Genomic DNA, 26642 nt, shown 5'->3' with positions numbered 1-26642 from the left:
ATAAAAGTCAAGGTGAGACACAAGGGCAAAGAACACCAAGGAATGGACTTATATGTACTACCTGAGGGAGGTCCACCACTTCTGGGACGGGAGTGGATCAGGAAAATAAATATGGACTGGCACTCCCTAAAAGCAATAAAGAGTGAGAACTCGGTGAAGACAATCAGCTCAGACTCTGGAACTGATGATGGTAAGACCAGCCCATGTGCAAAAGACAAGTCTAAAATGGACTTGCAGACTAATGATGGAAAAACGAAGGAGTGCATGAATGCTTATGCTTCAGAGGAGAACAAAGTATCAGAACAGAATTCCACTGAACAACAACAACATAGTTTGACAGAGAATTCTGAGTCTGTCCAGTCTACAGACATGCACATTTCTGAGGAACACCGGGCTCGAACTCAACTCCATTTCAAACTACAACAGCAATTAGAACAAATGATTCGCCGTCTTGAGCAAGAGATGAATGCAACGAAAAAGTTCTTTGACACAGAGTGGGAGAATCTGGAAAGACAACAGAAGCAGCTGATGGAGAAAATGGAGCAGGAGCACACAAACCATCTGCGCGAGAAGGCCAAACGAATCAAAGCTGATTCGGTTCCTGAAGGTGCGTGCTCTAATCTGGTGGAGCAAGATGTTCAGCAACGGAAGGTGCTTGTTAGCAGGTTGCAGGCAGAAAAGGCTGATTTGGTTGCCATGAATTCCGAGCTCCTACTGAAGTTGGGTGCAACATCACCGGACGATTCATTTGTTGAAATTCGAATGGTGGAGGCTACGGATGATGGCGAATTAAAAGCAGCAAAGGAGCCCCAGTGCAAGGTTACAAACAGCCCGGCAGCCTATATGTCAAAAACACATGACGACGATACTGGGAAACGTCTGATGTCAGAAGAGTTAACGGTCAGCCAACTCCTTCATATGCTGAGGGACAAGACTCTGAAACGGGAAAAACTTGAACACGAGCTTCAATCTTCAAAGGAAAGGGGTTCGGAGCTCTCAAAAGTTATTGAAATAGCTGAGGTTGCAACACAGACTGAGAAGATTGCAGCAGAGCAGCCCTTGGATGCCAAGAGTACGCTGACTCATGTCAATGTAGAACAACAGAATGCTGAAACAGCTGCTCCAGTAGAGGGATTGAATAGTCCGATCAATCAATCTCCGAATGAAGTTGAAGTATTGAAATCACAAATGATGTCATTAGTAAAAGACTTGCAGGAAGCCCAGAAAAAGCTGGATGAAGCTGAACACATGAAGAAGTCTCTTCAGGAGAGATGTCTGGATTTGGAACAAAAGCTGGCTAACGTCCAGCTGGGCATGGAGGAAATAGAAGACCCTCTCGCTGGCCTAGCTCAGGACGACACCGAATATTACCACGACCTGTTCTGCCCAGCTTGTGGGGAAATCTTCCAAAGTGCAAAAACCATGAAGAATCACAAAAAGTCTAAGAAACACCGGGAGATGGTGGCGCTAATACGGCAACAGGAGGAAGAGGAGGAGGAACTGTGCATGCAGCTGGGAGTGGAGCCCAGAGAGTCTCCAAGAAGCAGAAAAGGAAAAGACGAAGCAGAAGATGATGACCCATCTGAACCATTATCACCTCTACCAGGTCACGCACGTGGTCCCTCCGAACTGAGTCAAATCAGTTTGGAAGTAGAAAAACTTCCCAAGGTACTCGAGCTTTTAGAAGTCAGCAATGCTGGTTCTGAAGTTACGGAAGTTCAAGCTGGTTCTGAAGCTACGGAAGTTCAAGCTGTTAAGTCCAGTGAAGGACTATTAGATGAGTCACCCCAGCAACAAGAACCTACTACACCATCGAAAACTACTACACCACCGAGGCGTTATCCGGACCGAATCAGGAAGCGCAGGAGGCGCCACCGCAGAGACTGAATCTGTGAACTGTTTTCACATGAAGTTGTGTATATATGTTATGATGTTATGTTTAATGGGGAACATATACTGTTAAGCTAAAAAGGGAGGATTGTAGTGTATGTAACCGTTCCACCTTTAAGAGAACCGTTCTACCTTTAAGGGAACTATTTTAAGAGTTGCACTACTTTATCTTGGCTGCTGTATACTGTAATACCGGTGGTGACCACACCAGTATATAAGTGCTGTGTAATGATTTATTGGGCAGTTCCGCCCTGACCTTCGAATAGTAAAGTCCTGTTAAAGTTTACTCTTGTGGTCTGTGTATTAATTCTCAATATAACACACAGACTTAACACCCCACTTCTCTCCCCCCCTCCCCCCTTCTCTCCCCACCTCCCCCCTTCTCTCCCCCCCTTCTCCCCCCTTCTCTCCCCCCCTCTCTCCCCCACTCCCTCCCCCCTCCTCCCCTCCCCCTCCCTCCCCCTCCCTCCCCCTCCCCCTCCCTGCCCCCCGTCCCCTGCCCTCCCTCCCCCTCCCCGGCCCTCCCCGCCCCTCCCCGCCCCTCCCCACCCTGCCCGCCCCTCCCCGGCCCACCCCGCCCCTCCCTGCCCTCCCCGCCCCTCCCTGCCCTCCCCGCCGCTCCCTGCCCTCCCCGCCCCTCCCTGCCCTCCCCGCCCCCCCTGCCTTCCCTGCCCTCCCCGCCCCTCCCTGCCCTCCCCGCCCCTCCCTGCCCTCCCTGCCCTCCCCGCCCCTCCCTGCCCTCCCCGCCCCTTCCCTGCCCTCCCCTGCCCTCCCCGCCCCTCCCTGCCCTCCCCGCCCCTCCCTGCCCTCCCCGCCCCTCTCTGCCCTCCCCGCCCCTCCCTGCCCTCCCCGCCCCTCCCTGCCCGCCCCGCCCCGCCCTCGCCACCCCGCCCTCCCCGCCCTTCCCGCCCCTCCCCGCCCTCCCCGCCCTCCCCGTCCCACCCCGCCCTCCCCGCCCCTCCCTGCCCTCCCCGCCCTCTCTTCCCCCCAGTCGCTCCCTCTCTTCCCCCCAGTCGCTCTCTCTCTTCCCCCCAGTCGCTCTCTCTCTTCCCCCCGTCGCTCTCTCTCTTCCCCCCAGTCGCTCTCTCTCTTCCCCCCAGTCGCTCTCTCTCTTCCCCCCAGTCGCTCTCTCTCTTCCCCCCAGTCGCTCTCTCTCTTCCCCCCAGTCGCTCTCTCTCTTCCCCCCAGTCGCTCTCTCTCTTCCCCCCAGTCGCTCTCTCTCTTCCCCCCAGCCGCTCTCTCTCTTCCCCCCAGTCGCTCTCTCTCTTCCCCCCAGTCGCTCTCTCTCTCTTCCCCCCAGTCGCTCTCTCTCTTTTCCCCCCAGTCGCTCTCTCTCTTTTCCCCCCAGTTGCTCTCTCTCTTTTCCCCCCAGTCGCTCTCTCTCTTCCCCCCCAGTTGCTCTCTCTCTTCCCCCCAGTCGCTCTCTCTCTTCCCCCCCAGTCGCTCACTCTCTTCCCCCCCAGTCGCTCTCTCTCTTCCCCCCCAGTCGCTCTCTCTCTTCCCCCCCAGTCACTCTCTCTCTTCCCCCCCAGTCGCTCTCTCTCTTCCCCCCAGTCGCTCTCTCTCTTCCCCCCCAGTCGCTCTCTCTCTTCCCCCCCAGTCGCTCTCTCTCTTCCCCCCCAGTCGCTCTCTCTCCTCCCCCCCAGTCGCTCTCTCTCTTCCCCCCCAGTCGCTCTCTCTCTTCCCCCCCCAGTCGCTCTCTCTCTTCCCCCCCGTCGCTCTCTCTCTTCCCCCCCCCAGTCGCTCTCTCTCTTCCCCCCCCAGTCGCTCTCCCTCTTCCCCCCCAGTCGCGCTCTCTCTTCCCCCCAGTCGCTCTCTCTCATCCCCCCCCCCCCACCAGTCGCTCTCTCTCTCTCTCTTCCAACAACAACATGCCCTCGAAAAAGCCTCGGCACCGCCGGGCACTCCAGCTAGTAACTAATAAATGAAAATGTTCAAAGAAAATAAAAAAGCACACAGTAGTTTTTGAACACCCTGTAAGGTAGACTGGAGAAGCTGGGGTTGTTCTCCTTGGAGCAGAGAAGGCAAAGAGGAGATTTGATAGAGGTGTTCAAAATCATGAAGGTGGAGATAGAGTAAATAAAGAGAAACTGTGGCTGAAGGGTCGATAACCAGAGCACAGATTTAAGGTGATTGGCAAAAGAACCAAAGGAAACATGAGGGGAAACTTTTTTACACAGTGAGTGGTTAGGATTTGGAATGCGCTGCCTGATAGTCTGGTGGATACAGATTCAATAGTAGCCTTCAAAAGGGAATCTGTAGTGTATGTACCTTTAAGAGAGAACTACTTTTACAGCTCCTGTATACTGTAGTACCGGCAGTGACCACACCTGTATATAAGCCTTGCGCATGCCTCTGTACCCCCAGTCTTGAGACTACCCTACTCCAGTAAATACCTGTTGATTGTTAAGTTACAGCATCCGTGTGGTTATTGAAAAACATCATACTCTCAGAATCACGGATCTAACAGTGGCGACGAGTGCCGATTCGAATCTACCTGCAACTCTGCATTTCCCTTCGAGGATTCGCTCCGGGAGGGCGGTGGAAGAAAGTCGAGGCCAGAAACACGGGCGTCGACCACGAGCAACCGCCCAGTCGTCCGGCAGAGAGTGAACATCGCAGGGGAGGCTGTGGCAGGCCGGGCTTGGTTCCCCAGCCACGACGATCAGCAATAGACTGACGACAGGTACAGCGCAGACCCTTCCCGGACAGCGGCGGCTGGAGCCGACCGACGGCGGAGAGAAAGCCGAGCAGCGTCAACGGGGTATGACAGAGGGTGAAGCGCACAGGGCACAGCCGGGGGTTGAAAACCGAGCGGCGTCGAGGAAAAACAAAACGGAGAGAGAGAGGGTAAAGCAACAGCCGGGTTCAGGACCGAGCGGCGGAAACGGGAAAGGCGCACAAAAAAAAAGAACGCGCAGAGCACAGCCAGGGCTCAAGGGCTGAACAGTGTCTGTGGGGAGAAGAAGGGAGAGCGCGGGAGACGCCATTGAGCCGCGGAGAAGGAAGAGCGCGGGAGACACCATTTTTAGAAGCCGCAGCAGAGAAGAAGGGCGAGCGCGGGAAGGAAGGAAAGCACGGGAGATGCCATTTTGTGCCACGGAGAAGAAGGGGAAGCATGGGAGACGCCATTTTTGACAGTTAAATCACACCCAGGGATGCAGAAGAGTGGCAGTATCTCTACGTTCGACAATGAAGTTGAAGATTGGGCGACATATGTGGAATGTATTGAGGTGTACTGCAGGGCGAATGAAGTGCCAGATGCTAGGAAAGCACTGGTTTTGTTAAATTCCATGGGTGCAAAAACTTATGGGTTACTGCAAAACCTAATAACCCCAGAGAAGCCTGTGAACAAGAATTTCGAAAGCATAGTAGAAATCCTACAGGACCACTTAAACCCCACACCGCTGCTGATAGCAGAACGATTTAAGTTCCATAAAAGGAACCAACACAAAGACGAAAGCAATGCTGAGTACCTAACGGAACTGCGCAAGCTATCGAAACACTGCCAGTTTGGAGCGGGACTAGCAGATACGTTAAGGGACAAGTTTGTGTGTGGGCTGCAAAGTGAAGGAACCCAGAAACGGCTTCTATCAGAAAAGGATCTTATGCTGGACAAGGCTTTCAGTATGGCAGTATCACACGAAGCAGCCGCAAGGGGCGCTGCAGAGATACAACGGAGACCGCAAGAATATGGCACCAATGAAATGTCCTATGGAACAGGGTAGTGCTATCGCTGCGACAGAACAACACATGACCAGAAGGATTGTTGGTTCAAGGACCAAGTGTGCAGACAGTGTGGAAAAGCAGGACACATAGCAAGAGTCTGCAGGTCTGGGAAGAAAACCAACAGTGAGAAATCTCCACAGGAGAAGTACAAAAAGGTACACAAGGTGATGGACAGTAGTTCAGACGAACAGAAAAGTGACACAGACTCCGGAAGCAAGGAGCTGGGTTGTCTGAAACTACATAAGGTAACCAAAATGGAGGATCACCAGACTATCTGGGTTACACTCAAGATAGACGGAGTCCAAGTGAAAATGGAATTGGACACAGGATCAGCCCTAACAGTCATAAACCAAAGGGACTACAAGCGGCTATTTTCACATATACCCTTGAAAGCTACAGAGATTGTCTTGAAGACGTACACGGGGCAAAAAGTCTACCCCAAAGGAAAAATAAGGATGAAAGTGATATATAAAGGCCAGGAAATACCTAAAATGGATATATATGTATTGCCAGATGGAGGACCACCACTGCTAGGACGTGAATGGATCCGGAAGATACAATTAGATTGGCATTCCATACAGGCACTGAAGGTTGAGGCCAAAAAGGATGACGACGTCACACCTGGACGACTGTCAAAAATGCTAACTGATGCAAAAGAAGTGTTCCAGGAGGGACTCGGAACACTAAAAGGCATAACAGCAATGATTAAAATAGAGGAAAATGCAAGCCCAAAGTTTCTTAAGGCCAGACCAGTGCCTTAAGCGATCAGACCAGCTGTCGAAGCAGAGCTGGAAGGGTTGGAACGTTCAGGAGTACTGTCCAAAGTAGACTGGAGCGAGTGGGCTACACCCATCATTCCTGTAATGAAGAGGTCGTTGAGTAATATGCCTGGGGAACCAAAGAAGGTCCGCATCTGTGGGGATTTTAAGGTGACAGTGAACCCAGTCCTTCACACGGTACAATATCCGCTTCCACGAATTGAGGATATTTTCGCCTCGCTAGCTGGAGGTAAACGCTTCACCAAAATTGATCTAGCCCAGGCGTACTTGCAAATGGAGGTAGAAGAAGCCTCGAAACAATACCTTACGATTAACACACATAAAGGTCTCTATCAATACAACCGGCTGGTGTTCGGGGTAGCATCGGCTCCGGCTATTTGGCAAAGGGCAATGGAGCAAGTCCTGCAAGGGATTCCAGGGACCCAGTGTTATTTGGACGACATCCTGGTCACGGGCGAAAATGACAGTGATCACCTCGCCAACTTGGAGAAGGTGCTCACCAGATTAAAGGAGTATGGGCTACGAGCTAATCGCCACAAGTGGGAGTTTTTCCAGAAACAGATCTCGTATTGTGGCCACGTCATCGATGAAGAGGGGTTACATAAGTCCCCTGAAAAGATTGAGGCAGTAGTCAAGGCTCCAGCACCGGAAAATGTGGCACAACTGAGGTTGTTCCTCGGGCTGGTAAACTACTACCATAAGTTCTTACCAAATTTGTCCACGGTATTACACCCACTGAACACCCTACTGCAAACAGGGGTACCATGGAAGTGGAATGACGAACGTAGACGAGCTTTCCAGAAGTGTAAAGAATTGATCACATCAAAAGAGGTGTTGGCCCATTTCAATCCAGCACTACCAATTCGTTTGGCATGTGATGCATCACCCTATGTTATTGGAGCGGTGCTGTCGCACAAATTCCCAGACGGGTTGGAGAGGCCAGTAGCCTTTGCGTCTCGGTCACTAACCTCAGCCGAGCGCAACTACGCCCAGATTGACAGGGAGGCCCTCAGCCTAGTATGGGGAGTAAAAAAATTCAACCACTATCTGCATGAGCAGAAGTTCACCTTGCTGACTGACCACCAACCACTTGTCTCCATCTTTAATCCTAAGAAGGGCGTTCCAGCGATGACTGCACAACGATTACAAAGATGGTCCCTGTTTCTAGGGGCGAATCAATATGAAATAGAATATAAAGGCACGAAACAGCATGGAAACGCTGATGGGCTATCGCGCCTGCCACTGACTACTGTGGAGGAAGCACCAGCAGTGGACCCTATCGAGATATTTTATTCGTCAATAATTGAACGATTGCCAGTAACGAACGCGGATATAGAGAAGGAGACCCGCAATGATCCGACGCTGTCTCGGGTATATGATTTCACGGTGAGTGGATGGCCAACACATGGCGACTCACTGTTGCCAGCATTCTCATCCAGAAGAGAACAGCTGTCAGTATGCCAGGGGACAGTGATGTGTGGATCCAGAGTGGTGATTCCACCCAAGTTAAGGGAGAGAGTGCTAAATGAGCTACATGAAGGTCATCTGGGGGGAGTGAAAATGAAAAGCCTTGCTAGGGCTTATGTGTGGTGGCCGGGAATCGATCAACAAATCGAAGACCTAACCAAGAGCTGCTCAGGATGCCAGAAGGTCCAAAATGCACCACCACATGCCCCTCTACACCCATGGGAGTGGCCCTCCTCGCCATGGCAATGGGTGCATATTGATTTCGCTGGTCCATTCATGGACTCAATGTTCTTAATAGCAGTGGATGCTCATTCGAAGTGGCCTGTGGTGATAAAAATGTCCTCAACCACTACAGAGAAAATGATTGCAGTCCTACGGACCATATTTGCCAGAAACGGCTTGCCAGAGCAGATTTGCTCTGATAATGGACCACAGTTTGTGTCCGAAGAGTTTCGAAAATTTATGAGAAGGAATGGGGTAAGGCATTACACATCCGCCCCGTATCATCCAGCCACAAATGGATTGGCTGAGAGAGTCGTACAAACCTTTAAGAAGGCGATAAAGGCCATGTGCGACGATGAAATTCCACTACAGCATAAGGTGGACAATTTCTTATTAGCCTAACGAAATGCGACACATGCAGTTACCAACCAGACCCCGGCCATGATGTTCTTTAACCGAAGGTTGAGATCTCGTCTGGACTTGCTCAGACCAAATGTGCGAAGATATGTTGAGGATAAGCAATTCCAGCACATCAATGAGAAGCCGACAAGGAGCTTCAATGTAGGACAACCAGTCTTGGCCCGTGACTACCGAACAGAGAAATGGCAACCCGGAACGATATGTACAAGGCAGGGGCCATTAATGTACACAGTGGATGTCGGGGAGAACATTATGAGACGCCACGTCGATCAGATCTTAGCATCACAGGAACGAGTCAACCCCATGTCTTGAGTACCTGGGGATGAACCCGACATACCTCAGAACCAGTAGCAGTGGAAACCGATGAAAAGGGGCCAGAATCGCCTCCGCACCAAGAACAAGAACCTCAGGAAAGGCGCTATCCCGAAAGGATCAGGAAGCCGCCCTAAAGACTGAATCTATAAATGGACTATTGTTGTTTAATGTACATGGTAAAGTGTTAATTGTTATTTGAATATTATGGGTACTACTAATCTAAAAGGGGAGGAATTGTAGTGTATGTACCTTTAAGAGAGAACTACTTTTACAGCTCCTGTATACTGTAGTACCGGCAGTGACCACACCTGTATATAAGCCTTGTGCATGCCTCTGTACCCCCAGTCTTGAGACTACCCTACTCCAGTAAATACCTGTTGATTGTTAAGTTACAGCATCCGTGTGGTTATTGAAAAACATCATACTCTCAGAATCACGGATCTAACAGAATCGGATAAATACTGGAAGGAGAAAGAATTGCAGGGATGTGGGGAAAGAGCGGGGGAGGGGGACTAACTGGATTGCTCTTCGAAAGAGCCGGCGCAGACTCGATGGGCCGAATGGCCTCCTTCTGTGCTGTACTATTCCATGATTCGATGATTCTATGATTTTTCTCCCGGGTGCTGCTCGCACTACAGTCCAGGAGATTAATCTTCAATTCCTGGAGACTCCAGGACAATCCTGGAGGGTTGGCCACCCCCATTCAGGAGAAATGGGGTGTAAATGCGGGGATGGCAAGGGTTGACAGCTTCCCCCTTTTGCTTGGGTGGTTCTGGCAGGCTGTAACCGAGGCACACAGACCAGACCAGCAAGTCCTGCTCTGCACTGAGTTAGTTCAGCTCGGTCAGGTTGGGAGCAGAGAGCTACAATCAGTCTGAGTGTCCCCGGGGTAGGGAGGGTAATATGAGTCGGGTATTGTAGGTCAACCACATCACGTAGAACTACAATCCCAGCAGGATTCAATAGGACTGACTTTTTTTTAATTCGTTCCTGGGATGTGGGCATCGCTAGCAAGCCCAGCATTTATTGCCCATCCCTAGTTGAGAAGGTGGTGGTGAGCCGCCTTCTTGAACCACTGCAGTCCGTGTGGTGAAGGTACTCCCACAGTGCTGTTAGGGAGTTCAGGATTTTGACCCAGCGACAATGAAGGAACGGCGATATATTTCCAAAAGTCAGGATGGTTGTGTGACTTGGAGGGGAACTTAGAGTCATAGAGTCATAGAGTTATACAGCACGGATAGAGGCCCTTCGGCCCATCGTGTCCGCGCCGGCCATCACGCCCTGTCTAATCTAATCCCATATTCCAGCATTTGGTCCGTAGCCTTGTATGCTATGGCATTTCAAGCGCTCATCCAAATGCTTCTTGAATGTTGTGAGGGTTCCAGCCTCCACAACCCTTTCAGGCAGTGAGTTCCAGACTCCAACCACCCTCTGGGTGAAAAAGTTCTTTCTCAAATCCCCTCTAAACCTCCCGCCCTTTACCTTGAATCTATGCCCCCTAGTTATTGACCCTTCTACTAAGGGAAAAAGCTCCTTAGTATCCATCCTATCTATGCCCCTCATAATTTTGTACACCTCAATCATGTCCCCCCTCAGCCTCCTCTGCTCCAAGGAAAACAAACCCAATCTGCCCAGTCTCTCTTCATAGCTGAAGCGCTCCAGCCCTGGTAGCATCCTGGTGAATCTCCTCTGCACCCTCTCCAAAGCTATCACATCCTTCCTGTAGTGTGGCGACCAGAACTGCACACAGTATTCCAGCTGTGGCCTAACCAGTGTTTTATACAGCTCCATCATAACCTCCTTGCTCTTATATTCTATGCCTCGGCTAATGAAGGCAAGTATCCCATATGCCTTTTTTACCACCTTATCCACCTGTTCCGCCGCCTTCAGGGATCTGTGTGCTTGCACACCCAGATCCCTCTGACCCTCCGTCTTGCCTAGGGTCTTACCATTCATTGTGTATTCCCTTGCCTTGTTAGTCCCCCCAAAGTGCATCACCTCGCACTTTTCCGGGTTAAATTCCATTTGCCACTGTTCCGCCCATCTGACCAACCCATCTACATCGTCCTGCAGACTGAGACTACCCTCCTCGCTATTTACCATCCTACCAATTTTTGTATCATCTGCGAACTTACTGATCATACCTTTTACATTCTTATCCAAGTCATTAATGTAGACCACAAACAGCAAGGGGCCCAGCACCGATCCCTGTGGTACCCCACTGGCCACAGGCTTCCAGTCACAAAAACAACCTTCGACCATCACCCTCTGCCTTCTGCCACTAAGCCAGTTTTGTATCCAACGTGCCAAGGCACCCTGGATTCCATGGGCTCTTACCTTCTTGACCAGTCTCCTGTGCGGGACTTTATCGAAGGCCTTACTGAAATCCATGTATACCACACCCACTGCGTTACCCTCATCCACACACCTAGTCACCCCCTCAAAAAATTCAATCAAATTAGTCAGACATGATCTTCCCTTGACAAAGCCATGTTGACTATCCCTGATTAATCCTTGCCTCTCCAAGTGGAGACTAATTTTGTCCCTCAGAATTTTTTCCAATAATTTTCCCACCACTGATGTTAGGCTCACTGGCCTGTAGTTCCCCGGTTTTTCCCTACTCCCCTTCTTGAATAATGGAACTACATTAGCGGTTCTCCAGTCCTCTGGCACATCCCCTGTGGCCAGAGAGGTTCTGAATATGTGTGTTAGAGCCCCCGCAATCTCTTCCTTTGCCTCACACAGCAGCCTGGGATACATTTCGTCCGGGCCTGGGGATTTATCCATTTTTAGGCCTGCTAAAACCACCAATACCTCCTCCCTCTCGATGTTAATATGGTCGAGCATATCACAGTCCCCCCGCCCTATTTCTATGTCTACATCGTCCCTCTCCTTAGTGAAAACAGATGCAAAAAATTCATTTAGAACCCCTCCTACATCTTCCGGCTCCACACACAGATTTCCACTTTTGTCCCTAATGGGCCCTATTTTTTCCCTAGTTATCCTCTTACCCTTAATATACTTATAAAACATCTTAGGATTTTCCTTTATTTTGCTCGCCAGTGTTATTTCATGGCCCCTCCTTGATCTCCTAATTTCTTTTTTAAGTATCCCCCTGCACTTTTTGTACTCCTCTAGGGCTTCCTCCGTCTTTAGCCTTTTGTATCTGCCAAAAGCCCACGTTTTTTTAAATCCATTCTCGTATATCCCCTGACATCCAAGGTTCCCTGTGGTTTTTGGAACCACCCTTGACCTTTACGGGAACATGTTGCCATTGTATGGTCTCAATCTCCCTTCTGAAAGCCTCCCATTGCTCCGATGCGGATTTTCCTACAAGTAGCTGATCCCAGTCCATTTTGGCCAGATCCTGCCTTATCCTATTAAAATCGGCCTTCCCCCAATTTAGAACCTTTATTTCCGGCCCATCCCTGTCCTTTTCCATGACCACCTTAAATCTCACCATATTATGGTCACTGTCACCAAAGTGCTCACCTACTAGCACTTCTTCCACTTGGCCGGCCACATTCCCTAGAATTAGGTCCAGTACCGCCCCCTCTCTTGTAGGACCTTCTACATGCTGGCTCAAAAAGCTCTCCTGGATGCACTTTAAGAATTCTGCACCCTCTGTACCTTTCACACTCTGACTATCCCAGTTAATATTGGGGAAGTTGAAATCCCCCATTACTATTACCCTATTATTTGCACATTTCTCTGAGATTTGCCTACATATCTGTTCCTCTATCTCCCCCTGACTGTTTGGAGGCCTATAGTACACTCCCAGCAAAGTGCTTGCCCCCTTCTTGTTTTTAAGCTCCACCCATATGGCCTCATTAGAGGAACCTGCTAATATGTCATCCCTCCTTACTGCAGTAATTGACTCCTTAATTAATATTGCGACACCCCCTCCTCTTATACCCCCCCCCCTCTGTCTCGCCTGAAGATTCTGTACCCCGGAATATTGAGCTGCCAGTCTTGCCCCTCCCTCAACCATGTCTCCGTGATAGCAACAATATCATACTCCCATGTGTTTATCAACACCTTCAGTTCATCCACCTTATTTGCAAGACTCCTTGCATTAAAATAGATGCCATCCAGCCTTGCCCTTGTATATTTGCCCTGTCTACCAAGCTGACTTGTTTTTTTCTCTATAATTGGCAGCACATCACCCCCTATTTCAGCTCCCCTCTGTATCCCATCCCCCTGCCAAGTTAGTTTAAACCCCCCCCAACAGTGCTAGCAAACCTCCCCGCAAGGATATTTGTCCCGCTCTGGTTCAGGTGCAACCCGTCCGACTTGTACAAGTCCCACCTTTCCCAGAAGCAGGCCCAGTGATCCAGGAAAGTAAAACCCTCCCCCCTACACCAACTCTTTAGCCACGCATTCATCTGCTCTATCCTCCTATTCCTATACCCACTAGCACGTGGCACTGGGAGTAATCCAGAGATTACAACCTTTGAGGTCCTGCTCTTTAATCTGTTACCTAGCTCCCTAAATTCTTGATGCAGGACCTCATCCCCCTTCCTACCTATGTCGTTGGTCCCAATGTGGACCATGACCTCTGCCTGCTCACCCTCCCCCTTAAGAATGCCCTGTAGCCGCTCAGTGACATCCATGACCCTGGCCCCAGGGAGGCAACAAAGCATCCTGGAGTCACGTTTGCGGCCACAGAAACGCCTATCTGTTCCCCTTACGATAGAATCCCCTACCACTATTGCTCTCCCACTCTTTTTCCTCCCTTTCTGAGCAGCAGAAGCGTCCCTGGTGCCAGGAAGCTGGCTGCTGCTGCCTTCCCCTGGTGAGTCATCCCCCTCAACAGTATCCAACTTGGTATACCTGTTTGAAAGGGGGATGTCCGCAGGGGGCCCCTGCACTTCCTGCCTGCCTCTGTTGCTCCGCCTGATGGTCACCCAGTTTCTTTCTGACTGTGCAGCCCTACCCTGCAGCGTGAACAACTCGCTAAACGTGCTATCCACGACCCTCTCAGCATCGCGCATGCTCCAAAACTCATCCACCCGCAGCTCGAGCGCCGCAATGCGGTCTACAAGTAGCTGCAGCTGGATGCATTTCCCGCACACATGGTCACCAGGGACACTGGCAGCGTCCCTGACTTCCCACATGGAGCAAGAGGAGCAGAACATGGGTCTGAGCTCTCCTGCCATGACTTACTCCTTTAATTAATCTAAAAATTTATTCAATACCCCAGTTACAGGTATACTCTTGGGCGCTTTATTTACCAACTGTCCTCACTACAACACAGAGACCCTAGAAATTTAACACCACAGAATTCAAGCTTGTAATGAAAAGAGAGAAATACTCACCAACCAATCACTTACCTGCTCCCTGGTGACGTCACACCCCGATTACTTTTTACCTCTCTGCTACCTTCTGAGCTTGCAGACTGGAGTTTGGTATGCCTCTCCTGGCCCCGCTGCCGCCTTTTGTACCTCGCCGCCGCCGCTGAGTCTCCCACAGGTCCCGCCTCTCTCGCTGCCTGCCGCTGCTGCTCTGAGGCCTCTCCTGGCCCCGCTGCTGCCTTTTGTACCTCGCCGCCGCCGCCGAGTCTCCCACAGGTCCCGCCTCTCTCGCTGCCTGCCGCCGCTGCTCTTGGAGGTGGTGGTGTTCCCATGTGTCTGCAGCCCTGCTTTCGATCTATTTTATTTCCTTTCCAGTTTTGAAAAAGGGTTTCGACCCGAAACGTCAACTCTAATTTCTCTCCACGGATGTTGCCTGGCCTGCTGAGTTTTTCCAGCATTTTCCAGCATTTTCTGTTGTTATTTCAGATTTCCAGCATCTGCAGTATTTTGCTAACGTATATATTTGAACAGTTTTGTTCATTAGTTGTAAATATATCAGACATGGGAAAATGTTTGACTGACACTCACTGATACACATCACCCAAAAACATTGCACCACACTCACTAACAAAGAGTTTCCGATTGGCCATGAGAAGGCAGGGCACTGTGAGGATTGGCATATTGGGCGACCAATAGCAGGAGTGTGGGGGGGTGGCGGCTGGAGGTCATGTGATGACCCCCCCCCGGAATATGTCCAATCAGAGTTGTCGCCCCCAACCCCAGCCCATCATAATCCATCCGTTAATTTGAAAGTGTAGGAAGTTCTCTGGGGACGCTGCTTCACACCGGGAGAGAGAATCAAGAACAAGGAGGCACAATCTTACAATTAGAGCCAGGCCAATCCAAAACAAAATCAGGAAACACCTTTTCACACAACTCATGGTAGAAATGTGGCACTCTCTCCCCCAAAGGGCTGTGGATGCTGGAGCCTTTAAGACTGAGATTTGTGTTAGGTAAGGGTATCAAGGAATATGGGGCAAAGATAGGCAAACGGAGTTAAGGTGCAGATCAGCCACGATCTAACTGAATGGTGGAGCAGGCCCGAGGGGCTAAATGGGCTACTCCTGTTCCTAACGTTGCGATGTGTGTCCAGTCGCAGAATCAACCCTAATGCTTCATGATTACATCGAATAACAGCACAGAAACAGGCCATTCGGCCCAACTGGTCCGTGCCGGTGTTTATGCTCCACACGAGCTCCTCCCACCCCTTTTCATCTCACCCCATCAGCATATCCTTCTATTCCTTTCTCCCTCATGTGTTTATCGAGCTTCCCCTTAAATGCATCTATACTATTCGCCTCAACCACTCCCTGTGGTAGCGAGTTCCACATTCTCACCACGCTCTGGGTAAAGTTTCTCCTGAATTCCTTACTGTCGAGGAGGAAAGGGGAGAGACCGAACGATAAAAAAGCAGTAGATTTAAGAACAAAAAAATGGTGGCCAGCCGCTAGAGTAAAGCACAAAGGGAATAACTGGTGCCTTTCTCTTCACATTAGAGCTGATGAAATACGGAGCAACCAGGCTGCCTGGGTGGAACAGATGGAAAAGTACGAAGATGAAAACATGAGGAGCTTCAGAAGAATTTATCCTATTACTGGCTCAGAAAAATATGATAAATTCTTGAAATGCAAACATTCCCTTTTCCAGGAAACTATTGCCTCCAAGACCCGGGAAGAATGTGCCAGGTAGATTTTATTTTGATTGATGGCAGTCTCCTTTGTTTCTAGAATAAACTGGATACTTCACTGCCCCTCCACAGCCCTTCCACTGCCCCCCCAGTGACCCCCCACTACCACTCTACTGCCCCTCCAGTGCCCCTCCACTGCTCCTCCAGTGCCCCCCACTGCCCCCCACTGCCCCTCCACTGCCCCCCACTGCCCCCCCACTGCCCCCTCCACTGCCCCTCCACTGCCCCTCCAGTGCTCCCCTCCAGTGCCCCTCCACTGCCCCCCCACTGCCCCTGCACTGCCCCCCACTGCCCCTCCACTGCCCCGCCCACTGCCTCTCCACTGCCCCCCCCACTGCCCGTCCAGTGCCTTTTCACTGCCCCTTCATTGCCCCACCACTGCCCCTCCACTGCCCTCCACTGCCTCTCCCCGTGCATATAATCCCGGAGTGGAATTGTTTTGTTTGAAAGAGAATACTGGGTTCCTTGAATGTCTTGGTTGCTAAAGGCACCACCTGACCTGGAGCTGAGCCGTGCAGACTAGACCAGGTCCCCAGATTAATCCCGGGTCCTGCATCGAGTTAGTTGAACTCAGCGAGGGCAGCAGTGGCGACACTCCCATTGCCCTACGTTCTCTCGTACTGGGGAAAGGGGAAAACCTAACAATGGGTTGCTGCCCCCGATCACTCTCCAGCCACCCCTGTGGAAAGTGTGGGCGTGCTGGGTATCGGGTGATGCGGGGTCAAGATCTGTTCGGAGGCTCTCCCCCGCCCCACGGTTGAATAGCCCGCCAATGCTGGCTGAGTGAATGGGCTCCCACGTGATTATTGTCACTTGGGTGAGCTAGCAGTCTGGCTGCCCATGCCCGGGGCAAGAGGGGTCACCCCCCTTCAGAACAAAACAGTAGAAAATTGGAGGGGTTAGTTGGGGGGGGGGTGTTGGGCAGGGGGAGTTGGGGGGGGTGTTGGGGCGGGTGCGGGCAAAAGAGAAAAATATTCTCACCAAACGGCTTTGCATTGGTATTGGCTCTCTAGGCAGCTGCGCCACGAAATCCGGCAGAGGCAGGAGCAGAAGGAATTGCTGCTGAAAGGGCGGAAGTGCCCAGAAAGGAGCCTGCGGGGAGAGTCCCAGAACCAGAGGAATTTCTCGGCGTCAGTCCTGGCAAAGCAGAAGCCCCCAGACGAGCCGCCAACGCCTCCACCCTCGGCTCCCGTAACTACTTCATCTCGGTTGATGCACTGCTTCGTTTTAAGACGGAATTCAATTTACTAACAAGTCACGCTGGGTGCCAGCCACGGCCCAGTGGGTGGCACCCCTCGCCTCTGAGGCAGAAGGTGGTGGGCTCGAGTCCCCACTCCAGGGACTCGAGCACAAAATCCGGCCGACGCTCCCAGTGCCGTGCTGAGGGAGTGCCGCACTGTTGGAGGTGCTGTATATCGTTAATCTGAGGCCCCCGTCTGCTCTTCCAGGTGGACTTAAAAAATCCCGCGACCACTATTTCGAAGAAGAGCAGCGGGGAGTTCTCCCCGGTGTCCTGGGCCAATATTTATCCCTCAACCAACATCACTAAAAACAGATTATCTGGTCATTAACTCATTGTTGTTTGTGGGAGCTTGCTGTGCGCAAAGTGGCTGCCGTGTTTCCCACATTACAACAGTGACGACTCTGCAAAAAGTACTTCATTGGCTGTAAAGTGCTATGAGATGCCCTGAGGTCATGAAAGGCGCTATAGAAATGCAAGTTCTTCCTTTAACCATCCAGGGTGCACCGAGATTACTAAACGCGCAGTGCTGAATCCATTGAAGTAAAGTGGCTGGATGGTGCCGTGCGCTGAAGATCAACCTTCAGAACCTGGGTTGAAGTCAATCCTAGACTGATGAGGTCTCTTTTGTCTGCTGTATGAGTTGAGTTTGGGCCGTCGCTATCCGGTTCCAGGTGGCGATGGGTGCAAAGCACCAAGCTCCTCCTACACGTTACTGCCCCTCAGAGAGATCACTGGGTTGTTGGTGTGGTGAATGGGAACACGTCTCACTATTGCAGCAGGGGGACGCTCTTCATGAGCTTGAGGAGAAGCACCTGACCAGGGAAGAGTAGAGGGAGCTTTCCTCCGCATCTAACCTGCGAGTGATTGATACTGACCCTGGGATCCGGAAATGGAAAGTGTCCTAATCTCCACTCTTAGGGTTCAATTTTAACTCCCTCCTGCATGTCGAGAGCCAGTTAAAATGGAATGAGGGATTTAACCACTTTTTTCCTGTTCTGATCTGGCTGACTGCAATATTAAATTGCAGGCAGCAAGGACACCCCCCCCCCCGCCACCCCGCACCCCCCACCGAAGCCGGCAGGGCCCTTTTTAAGTAAACGGTTTGGGCTCCGATGATGTCACTGGGGCCCGATCTGCTATTTTAACCGTAGGCCTGATTGGGGCAGGGTAGCCAGTGATGGCTTCTTCACCAGGACAAAAGCTGCCGGGAACACGAGCCGGGACCAGAAGAGAGGTAACTTTTCAAAATTTTCCTTTTTAGTTTCAATGTGGGCCGGAGGAAGAAGGAGTGGAATCCCATGGCCTCCCCCTGACCCCCCCCCGGGGCTTTTCCCCTCTGCCCGCTGCCCCCACCCCACGACCCCCGTACCCCTGGTTTCCCGCCAGCAGCCGCCAGCCGCCCAATTCCAACGGCCTCCTCCCAGAGGAGGAGAATATTTATTGCGGCAAAAAAAAAACGCACAGCAGGATCCCGCAAACAGCAACGAGATAATGAGCAGATAATCTGTTGTTTTTTTTGCGACCTTGCTTGAGGGGTAAATCTCCTGCCAGAACGGACTGGCCACTTTTAGGCCGCGTTTCCCGCCCAGAAGTTAAAATCAGGCCCAAATTTAGCATCTCCCACTTGGATCAGCTCAAGGACAAAAAAAAAATAAAGAAACTTGACAATAAGCTGATGTGACCCCCATGGACACAGAAAGACATTATTTCAGGCAACTAATTCAAAGCACGGCGTCAGTTTTATTTTAATTTGCTAATTGGCTGCTGATTGAACTCTGATTTCGGAGGGCTTGAAACCCGTTCCCCTGAAGACGATCTGAATTTCAAAGGAAAGTCGCACGGCCTGTAATCTGGGCTGGGGAATAGAAGAAGCCAACCGGGGTTCTACTTCCTCATCGCCAGTCAGTGGCTTCTGCTGGAGCGTGTACATGTGTTTAGATGCACATGCGTTTGCGCGTATACGTGTGTTTGCGCGTGTAAGATAAAGCATAAAATTGCAAAGGGATATCGACAGATTAAGTGAATGGGCAAAACTGTGGCCAATGGATTTCAATACAGTATAAGCAAATGTGAGGACCTCAAAAGGATCGAACAGGGTACTTTCTAAATGGTGAAAAGCTAAAAACAGTGGAGGTACAAAGAGACTTGGGGAGTCCAGGTACACAGATCATTAAAATGTCATGAACAGGTACAGAAAATAATCAAAAAGGTTAATAGGATGTTGGCCTTTATGTCTAAAGGACTAGAATACAAGGGGGTAGAAGTTATGCTGCAGCTGTACAAAACCCTGGTTAGACCACACCTGGAGCACTGTGAGCAGTTCTGGGCACCACACCTTAGGAAGGATATACTGGCCTTGGAGGGAGTGCAGCGTAGGTTTACCAGAATGATACCCGGACTTCAAGGGTTAAATTACACGGAGAGCTTACACAGGGTTGTATTCCCTAGAATTTAGAAGGTTAAGGGGTGATCTGATTGAAGTTTTCAAGATATTAAGGGGAACAGATAGGGTGGATAAAGAGAAACTATTTCTGCTGGTTGGGGAGTCAGGGACTAGGGGGCATCGTCTAAAAATTAGAGCCAGACCTTTCAGGAGTGAAATTAGGAAACACTTCTACACACAAAGGGTGGTAGGAGCTTGGAACTCTCTTCCACAAATGGCAATTGGTGCTGGATCAATTGTTAATTTTAAATCTGAGATTGATAGATTTCTGATAACCAAAGGTATTAAGGAATATGGGCCAAAGGTGGGTATATGGAGTTAGGTCACAGATCAGCCATTGAATGGCGGAACAGGCTCGAGGGGCTGAATTACCTACTCTTGTTCCTATGTTCTTAAGCGTGTATGTGTGTTTGTGTGTACACATGTGTGTTGAGGACAGGTTGGGGCCTGTCACAGTCAAGCAGCCTGCATCAGTGATGCACCTGTGGGGCTGTTGATGCCCTTTGCATCGAACCCCTCAGAAGAAGCAGGAAGAAATTTGTGCGTTTGATTGGGCCGAGTTGGGGAAAAGGAAGAGGAAGAATGATACAGAACAAATTCTTTAAATGTGATCATAGAATCACACAATGATACAGCGCAGAAGGAGGCCAATCGGCCCATCATGACTGTGCCAAACGCTGTCCAATTAGAGCTGTTCAAAGATCAGGAGCTATTATTAATGTAATATTAATCTTAAATGATTGAAATAAATACTTAAATACAACTGTTTTCCCTTTCCCCCGGTATCATTCTAGTAAATCTCCTCTACACCCTTTCCAAGGCCTTGACAAGGATGTTCTCGTTGAGATGTGCGTCTGCACAGCGCTCCGGAGGTCCCGCGCAGGACGCTTGCCGGCTTTACAATGGGCAGAACCGCGCATGCACGGAAATTTGAATGGACCGCGCATCCTGTTAAAGGGGCCATCCACTCAAAAAAAAATGAGAGGGAACATTGCTAGGCATCCTTCCTTGATGCAAGAACCAATTGTGGACATCAGGCACACTGTAACATTTTACACAGTCCACCTGGCACAGGCTGCAGAATTTGTATTTATCGATTTTTGAAAAATGAAATTCATTTTTAAAGCTACATTTTTCTCTTCTTAGACCAGCCAACTTCCAGAAACAGCCACCAGGCCAACCCAAGGAGCAAGCAAGACTGAGAAAGAGAATGTGGAGAAGGGCGGTGAAATGCCTCCGGGCAGCACAGAGGTTGATTCAGGGCTGGACGCCGTGGAGCAAGTTGGTGAACTTTGTGTGTCGAGCACGGCCAGCACTGACAGCACCTCAAAAAACCACAGTCAAACCCAACTGGAGGCAAAGGAATTGGACCAGAGCCAGGACCAGTTAGAAGCCCAGGCAGAAGCCACAGTCAAGTCTCAAACAGAGGCAAATGCTGAGGCTTGGCCAGTGCCCCAGCCAGAGGCCTATGCCCAGGAGGTTGAACTAGAGCCCCGAGCTCAGCCAGAAGCTCAGCCTGAGGCCCATGCTCAGACAGCGGTTCAGGAGGAGACTCAGGCCAAGGCTCCGTCAGAGTTCAGGGACCAGATTCCGTCAGAGTTCAGGGACCAGATTCCGTCAGAGTTCAGGGACCAGATTCCGTCAGAGTTCAGGGACCAGATTCCGTCAGAGTTCAGGGACCAGATTCCGTCAGAGTTCAGGGACCAGATTCCGTCAGAGTTCAGGGACCAGATTCCATCAGAGTTCAGGGACCAGATTCTGTCAGAGTTCAGGGACCAGATTCCGTCAGAGTTCAGGGACCAGATTCCATCAGAGTTCAGGGACCAGATTCTGTCAGAGTTCAGGGACCAGATTCTGTCAGAGTTCAGGGACCAGATTCCGTCAGAGTTCAGGGACCAGATTCTGTCAGAGTTCAGGGACCAGATTCCGTCAGAGGCCCGGGACCAGATTCAGCCAGAGGTACAGGACCAGGCACAGCAGGAGGCCCAGGGCCAGCCTCAAACAGAGGCCCTGGAGCAGGCTTATCAGGAGGCCCGGGACCAGGCTGAAGCAGAGGCCTGCAACCAGGCACAGCCAGAGGCTCACAACCAGGCCCAGACAGAGGCCTGCAAACAGGCCCAGACCGAGGCTCGCAACCAGGCCCAGCCAGAGGCCTGCGAACAGGCCCAGACCGAGGCCTGCGAACAGGCACAGACAGAGGCCCAGGACCAGGCTCAAGCAGAGGCCCGGGACCAATGCCAACCACATGCCCGGGCCCAGGTTCAGCCAAAGGCCTGGGACCAGGACCATGTTCAGCCAGAATCCTGGGACCAGGCGAAACAGGAAGCCCAGGATCAGGCTCAGCAGGAGGCCGAGGACCAGGCTCAGCCACAGGCCCAGGACCTGCCTCAGCCAGAGGCCCAGACACTGGGCAGTGAGCTACTAGATATACAGCCAGAGGTCAAGTCGGAGGCCCAGGCCCAACCAGAGGCCCATTCCCAACCAGACGCCCAGACCCAAGCAGAAACCAAGGCCCAACTAGAGGCTCAGGCAGAAAGCCAGTTCCAGGCAGGGAACAAAATCCATACAGAGATCAAAAAAGAGGCCCAGGAATGGATCCTGTCTGTGTCCACTTCATCCCAGGAGAATGCATCCAGCGTATGTATAAATAGAGGATATTTCACCAAAGTCTGTGTGATATGTTTTCATTTCCTAAGTGATCTGACTTTCCACCATTGAGATAAGCCTATAGGTCAAGTGATAAATGATAAAATAAATGAATGGAAACAGAAAATGCTGGAAACACTCAGCAGGTCAGGCAGCATCTGTGGAGAGAGAGAAACAGGGTTAATGTTTCAGATCGATGACCTTTCATTTGAGGTTTTGCTGAACCCTAAATCCGTTCCTCTCTCCGCAGAGGCCGCCTGACCTGCTGGGTGTTTCCCATCATTTTCTGTTTTTATTTGAGATTTCCAGCATCCGCAGTGTTTTGCTTTAGTACAAATAGTGAATGGTGTCTGGCCAACTTCAAAATTGGGCAACTTATGACATCGTAATCCACCAAATATTCTGTTTTTAGTTGCTGTGGTACTTGATTTCACGTCCCGGCAACTCCAAATTAATTTAATCCAACAGTCTGCGATCTGAGTCCATTTTTGTCATCAGCGAATGACCCTTCACACATCCCAGCCGGATTATCAGTGGGGGGGGAGGTGGGAAGCAATGTTCCCTTTAATTTTGGGGGGGGATGTGCGGCCCATTCAAAATACCGGGCATGCGCGGTTTTTCCCATTTAAAAGCCGGTGAGCCGACTGCGCGGGAAGTCCAGAGTGCATTGATGGGTGGGTGGAGCGGGGTGACGCTTGTCAGGAAAGATTGAACAGGCCGGGGCTCTTTTCTCTAGAAAAGAGAAGGCTGAGGGGTGGCCTAATAGAGGTCTTTAAAATTATGAAAGGGTTTTGACGTAAGAAAACGACTAGGCACTTGGTCTAAGCGTTAAACAAAGCTTTAATCAACTGTTTTACAACATGGAGGTCTAGTTGTGTCCTTCACTAGTTCCTGTTAAGAATGTCCTGCGCAAGCTGGGCCCATGCTCAAGTATTTATACTCTCCCTGGACAGCGCCACCCGCAGGCCACTCAGTTGGTTCATGTCAGGTTTCATAATGTAGAGAAGATCTTCCACTTGCTGGGGAGACCAAAACTAAAGGCCATGAATATAAGACAGTCTCTAATAAATCCAATAGGGAATTCAGGAGGAACTTCTTTACCCAGAGGGTGGTGAGAATGTGGAACTCACTACCACAGGGAGTGGTTGAGGCAAATAGTATAGATGCATTTAAGGGGAAGATAGATAAGCACATGAGGGAGAAAGGAATAGAAGGATATCACATCACATAGAATCTACAGCACAGAAACAGGCCATTCAGCCCAACTGCTCCATGCCGGTGTTTATGGTCCACGCGAGCCTCCTCCCAACCCCTTTAGTATTGCCAAAGGAGAGCCCGCTCCTTTTCAGCTTGCAGCAGTGGCCACATTTCATGGTCCGCACTTGCTTATTCTTTGTAATAAACAGGCCAATAACTTAACTGCAGAACACAAGCAGTGAGCTTGGCTTACTGAAACCATGAGTTAAGTACGCACAGAAGCAGAAAGCCCTGTGCAGGCCTACACAATGCAATCTGGGTTCCATCTCTGGCATACGTGCAACAGAAAGGTACATGCGGCATGGCATTCAAAAGCAAAAACTTCAATATTAATTGTTGAAGAAACTTGGGCACGGTCCCAACATGCAAGTGGCTAGATACCCAAAGTGCCCAGAACACATACCCTTCCAAAGCCGAGCTGAATGCATGGCAGTAGTATGATTATTTATTTTGTATTTTTTTATTATTGGGGTTGAAAGAAAATGAAAGGATTTGACACTAGTTTGTGGAACTAGGCTCAGATCCCAGGCAGGGACATGAATTTCTGGAGCGGTTTTGGTATACAAGAGCCCCATCTGTGAATCCATCTGCATTGCCTCACCTTCAAGACGTGACGAGCTGCATTTTTTGACCTGGTTTAACCAACTGCGAGGAAAGGATTTCACACATGGTCTATTTTTTGCGAGCTGTTTCTGCTCGCTGTTTCCCAGCGCTTTGATGGGAAGCTTTCTGTATATCGTGCCGCTCTCCGATGTTATCCAGGAGCTCTTTGCCTCTCTTGCTCCCTGATCTGCAAAGTACGCAAAATTCCTCCCCATCGAGGAGAATCAAAACCCGCGTGGCCAAGTTAAATGGATATTTGATCCCCGTACAAATTCTGTTAACTATTCTAATGTGGTCCCGGCAGAGGTTTCAATCCAGGCAGAGCGTTTCTTAGCCAGTTTATTTTAAAAGAACATAGCAGTGCAGACTACACGCACGAGCACACACAGAAGCACAAATTTTATGCTGATAGGGTTAGATGAAGAGGGACGGGAGGAAGCTCATGTGGAGTATAAGCGCCAGCATAGACCAGTTGGGCCGAATGGCCTCATTCTGTGCTGTACACTCGATGTGACATCTACTATGAAGGAGCCAACATTTAAATGTGATGATTCTCTATCAGTGTGGTGGGAGGGGCGGGTGTGTAGAGAGGAAGAGATCCTCAACAGTTTCCCTGTTTCCCATCTCTCTCTGTGATGAAGAAATATTGCCGCAAACTGATTGAAAAAATTTAACTTTAATTTTAAAAAGTATAATGGAGAGACTGGAGAAGCTGGGGTTGTTCTCCTTGGAGCAGAGAAGGCCAAGAGGAGATTTGATAGAGGTGTTTAAAATCATGAGGGGTTTAGCTCGAGTAAATAAGGAGAAACTGTTTCCAGTGGCTGAAGGGTTGATAACCAGAGGACACAGATTCAAGGTGATTGGCAAAAGAACCAGAGGCCACATGAAGAAAAACTTTTTTACGCAGCGAGTGGTTAGGATTTGGAATGCACTGCCTGATGGTCTGGTGGTTACAGAGTCAATAGTAGCCTTCAAAAGGGAATTGGATAAATACTGGAAGGAGAAAGAATCGTAGGGATATGGGGAAAGAGCGGGGGAGGGGGACTAACTGGATTGCTCTTCGAAAGAGCCGGAACAGACTTGATGGGTTGAATGGCCTCCTTCTGTGCTGTACTATTCAGTGATTCGATGATAATAGAGGCCGTCCAGTGGTCACTGATCAGCCTGTCACTGAGCTATACAGACCAAGCACTCTCAAGAGGGTTCCCATGTTGGATCTGCACTCTATGCTGAGTGAGCTGATCTCAGTCAGAGCTGGTACAAGTGACCGTGGAATAGGCAGGGATTAAATTCGGCCAGGGTTCCTGGTCATGATCTATTCTATTTATATGATGCACATGCACATGTTTGAACAGTGTAGACAAATATTAGACCTAAGCGTACGTGTTTGTAAGTATGATGGTCTTTGTTGTGTGGGGTACAGGGATACGGCGTAGCTCTACATACTATGGGTACTGCGGTGTGGCAGTCATGTTACTGCACTAGTAATCCAAAGGCCTAGAGTAATTGATCGACAAGTTCAAATCTCACCATGGCAGTTTGAGAATTTAAATTCAGTTTAAAAATCGGGAAATAAAAAGCTGGTTTCAGTAAAAGTGACCATAAAGCTGTCGGTTTGTGAAAAATCCCAACTTTTTAAAAAATTCATTCACGGGATGTGGGCGTTGCTGGCAAGGCCCAGCATTTATTGCCCATGAGAAGGTGGTGGTGGAGCCGCCTTCTTGAACCAACGTGTGGTGTGTAGCAGTTTTGATACAACTGAGTGGCTTGCTAAACCATTTCCAAGGGGCAGTTAAGAGTCAACCACAAATCTGTGGGTCTGGAGTCACATATAGGCCAGACCAGGTAAAGGACATTCGTGAACCAGATGGGTTTTTACAACAATCCAGGAGCTCCATGGTCACCATTACTGATACTAGCTTTTCATTCCAAATTTATTGAATTAACTGAATTTAAATTTCACAACTGCTGTGGTGGGATTTGAACTCATATCTCTGGATTATCAATCCAAGCACGCTGGATTACTAGCCCAGTAACATAACCACAATGCTACCGTACTCCATTACTGGCTCATTAATGTCCTTTAGGGAAGGAAACCTGCCGTCCTTCTCTGGTCTCATCGAGTAGAATCATGGAGTCCAGACCCACACCAATGTGGTTGACCTTTAACTGCCCTCTGAAGTATCAAACTGCTACAGTGCTTCAAGAGGAAGGCCCACCACCATCTTAAATGCGGCACTCGCATAAGAACATAAGAAATAGGAGCAGGAGTAGGCCATTCGGCCCCTCGAGCCTGCTCCGCCATTCAATAAGATCATGGCTGATCTTCGACCTCAACTTCACTTTCCTGCACTATCCCCATATCCCTTGACTCCTTTAATATTCAAAAATCTATCAATCTCTGTCTTGAATAGACTCAACGACTGAGCCTCCACAGCCCTCTGGGGTAGAGGATTCCAAAGATTCACCACCCTCTGAGTGAAGAAATTCCTCCTCATCTCAGTTTTAAATAGCTGACCCCTTATTCTGAGACTGTGGCCCTGGTTCTAGACTCCCCAGCCAGGGGAATCATCCTCCCTGCATCTAC

General features: G+C 50.1%; 1 protein-coding gene across 1 annotated transcript in view; it reads left to right on the top strand.

The window, feature by feature from the left end:
• LOC147101010 (uncharacterized) overlaps positions 1–26642 on the top strand; it is a 68353-nt gene that overhangs the window by 29511 nt on the left and 12200 nt on the right. The window contains 3 exon segments of the mRNA XM_085966011.1: positions 15628–15861; positions 16877–17054; positions 20696–22186. Of these exon segments, the coding sequence (XP_085822137.1) occupies positions 15628–15861; positions 16877–17054; positions 20696–22186 (1903 nt within the window).

The sequence above is a fragment of the Somniosus microcephalus genome, chromosome 24 (assembly GCF_052327205.1).
Source record: "Somniosus microcephalus isolate GS21.2 chromosome 24, FLI_Smic_1.0, whole genome shotgun sequence".
Classification (NCBI taxonomy): domain Eukaryota; kingdom Metazoa; phylum Chordata; class Chondrichthyes; order Squaliformes; family Somniosidae; genus Somniosus; species Somniosus microcephalus.
This window is presented reverse-complemented; position numbering and strand designations above follow the sequence as displayed.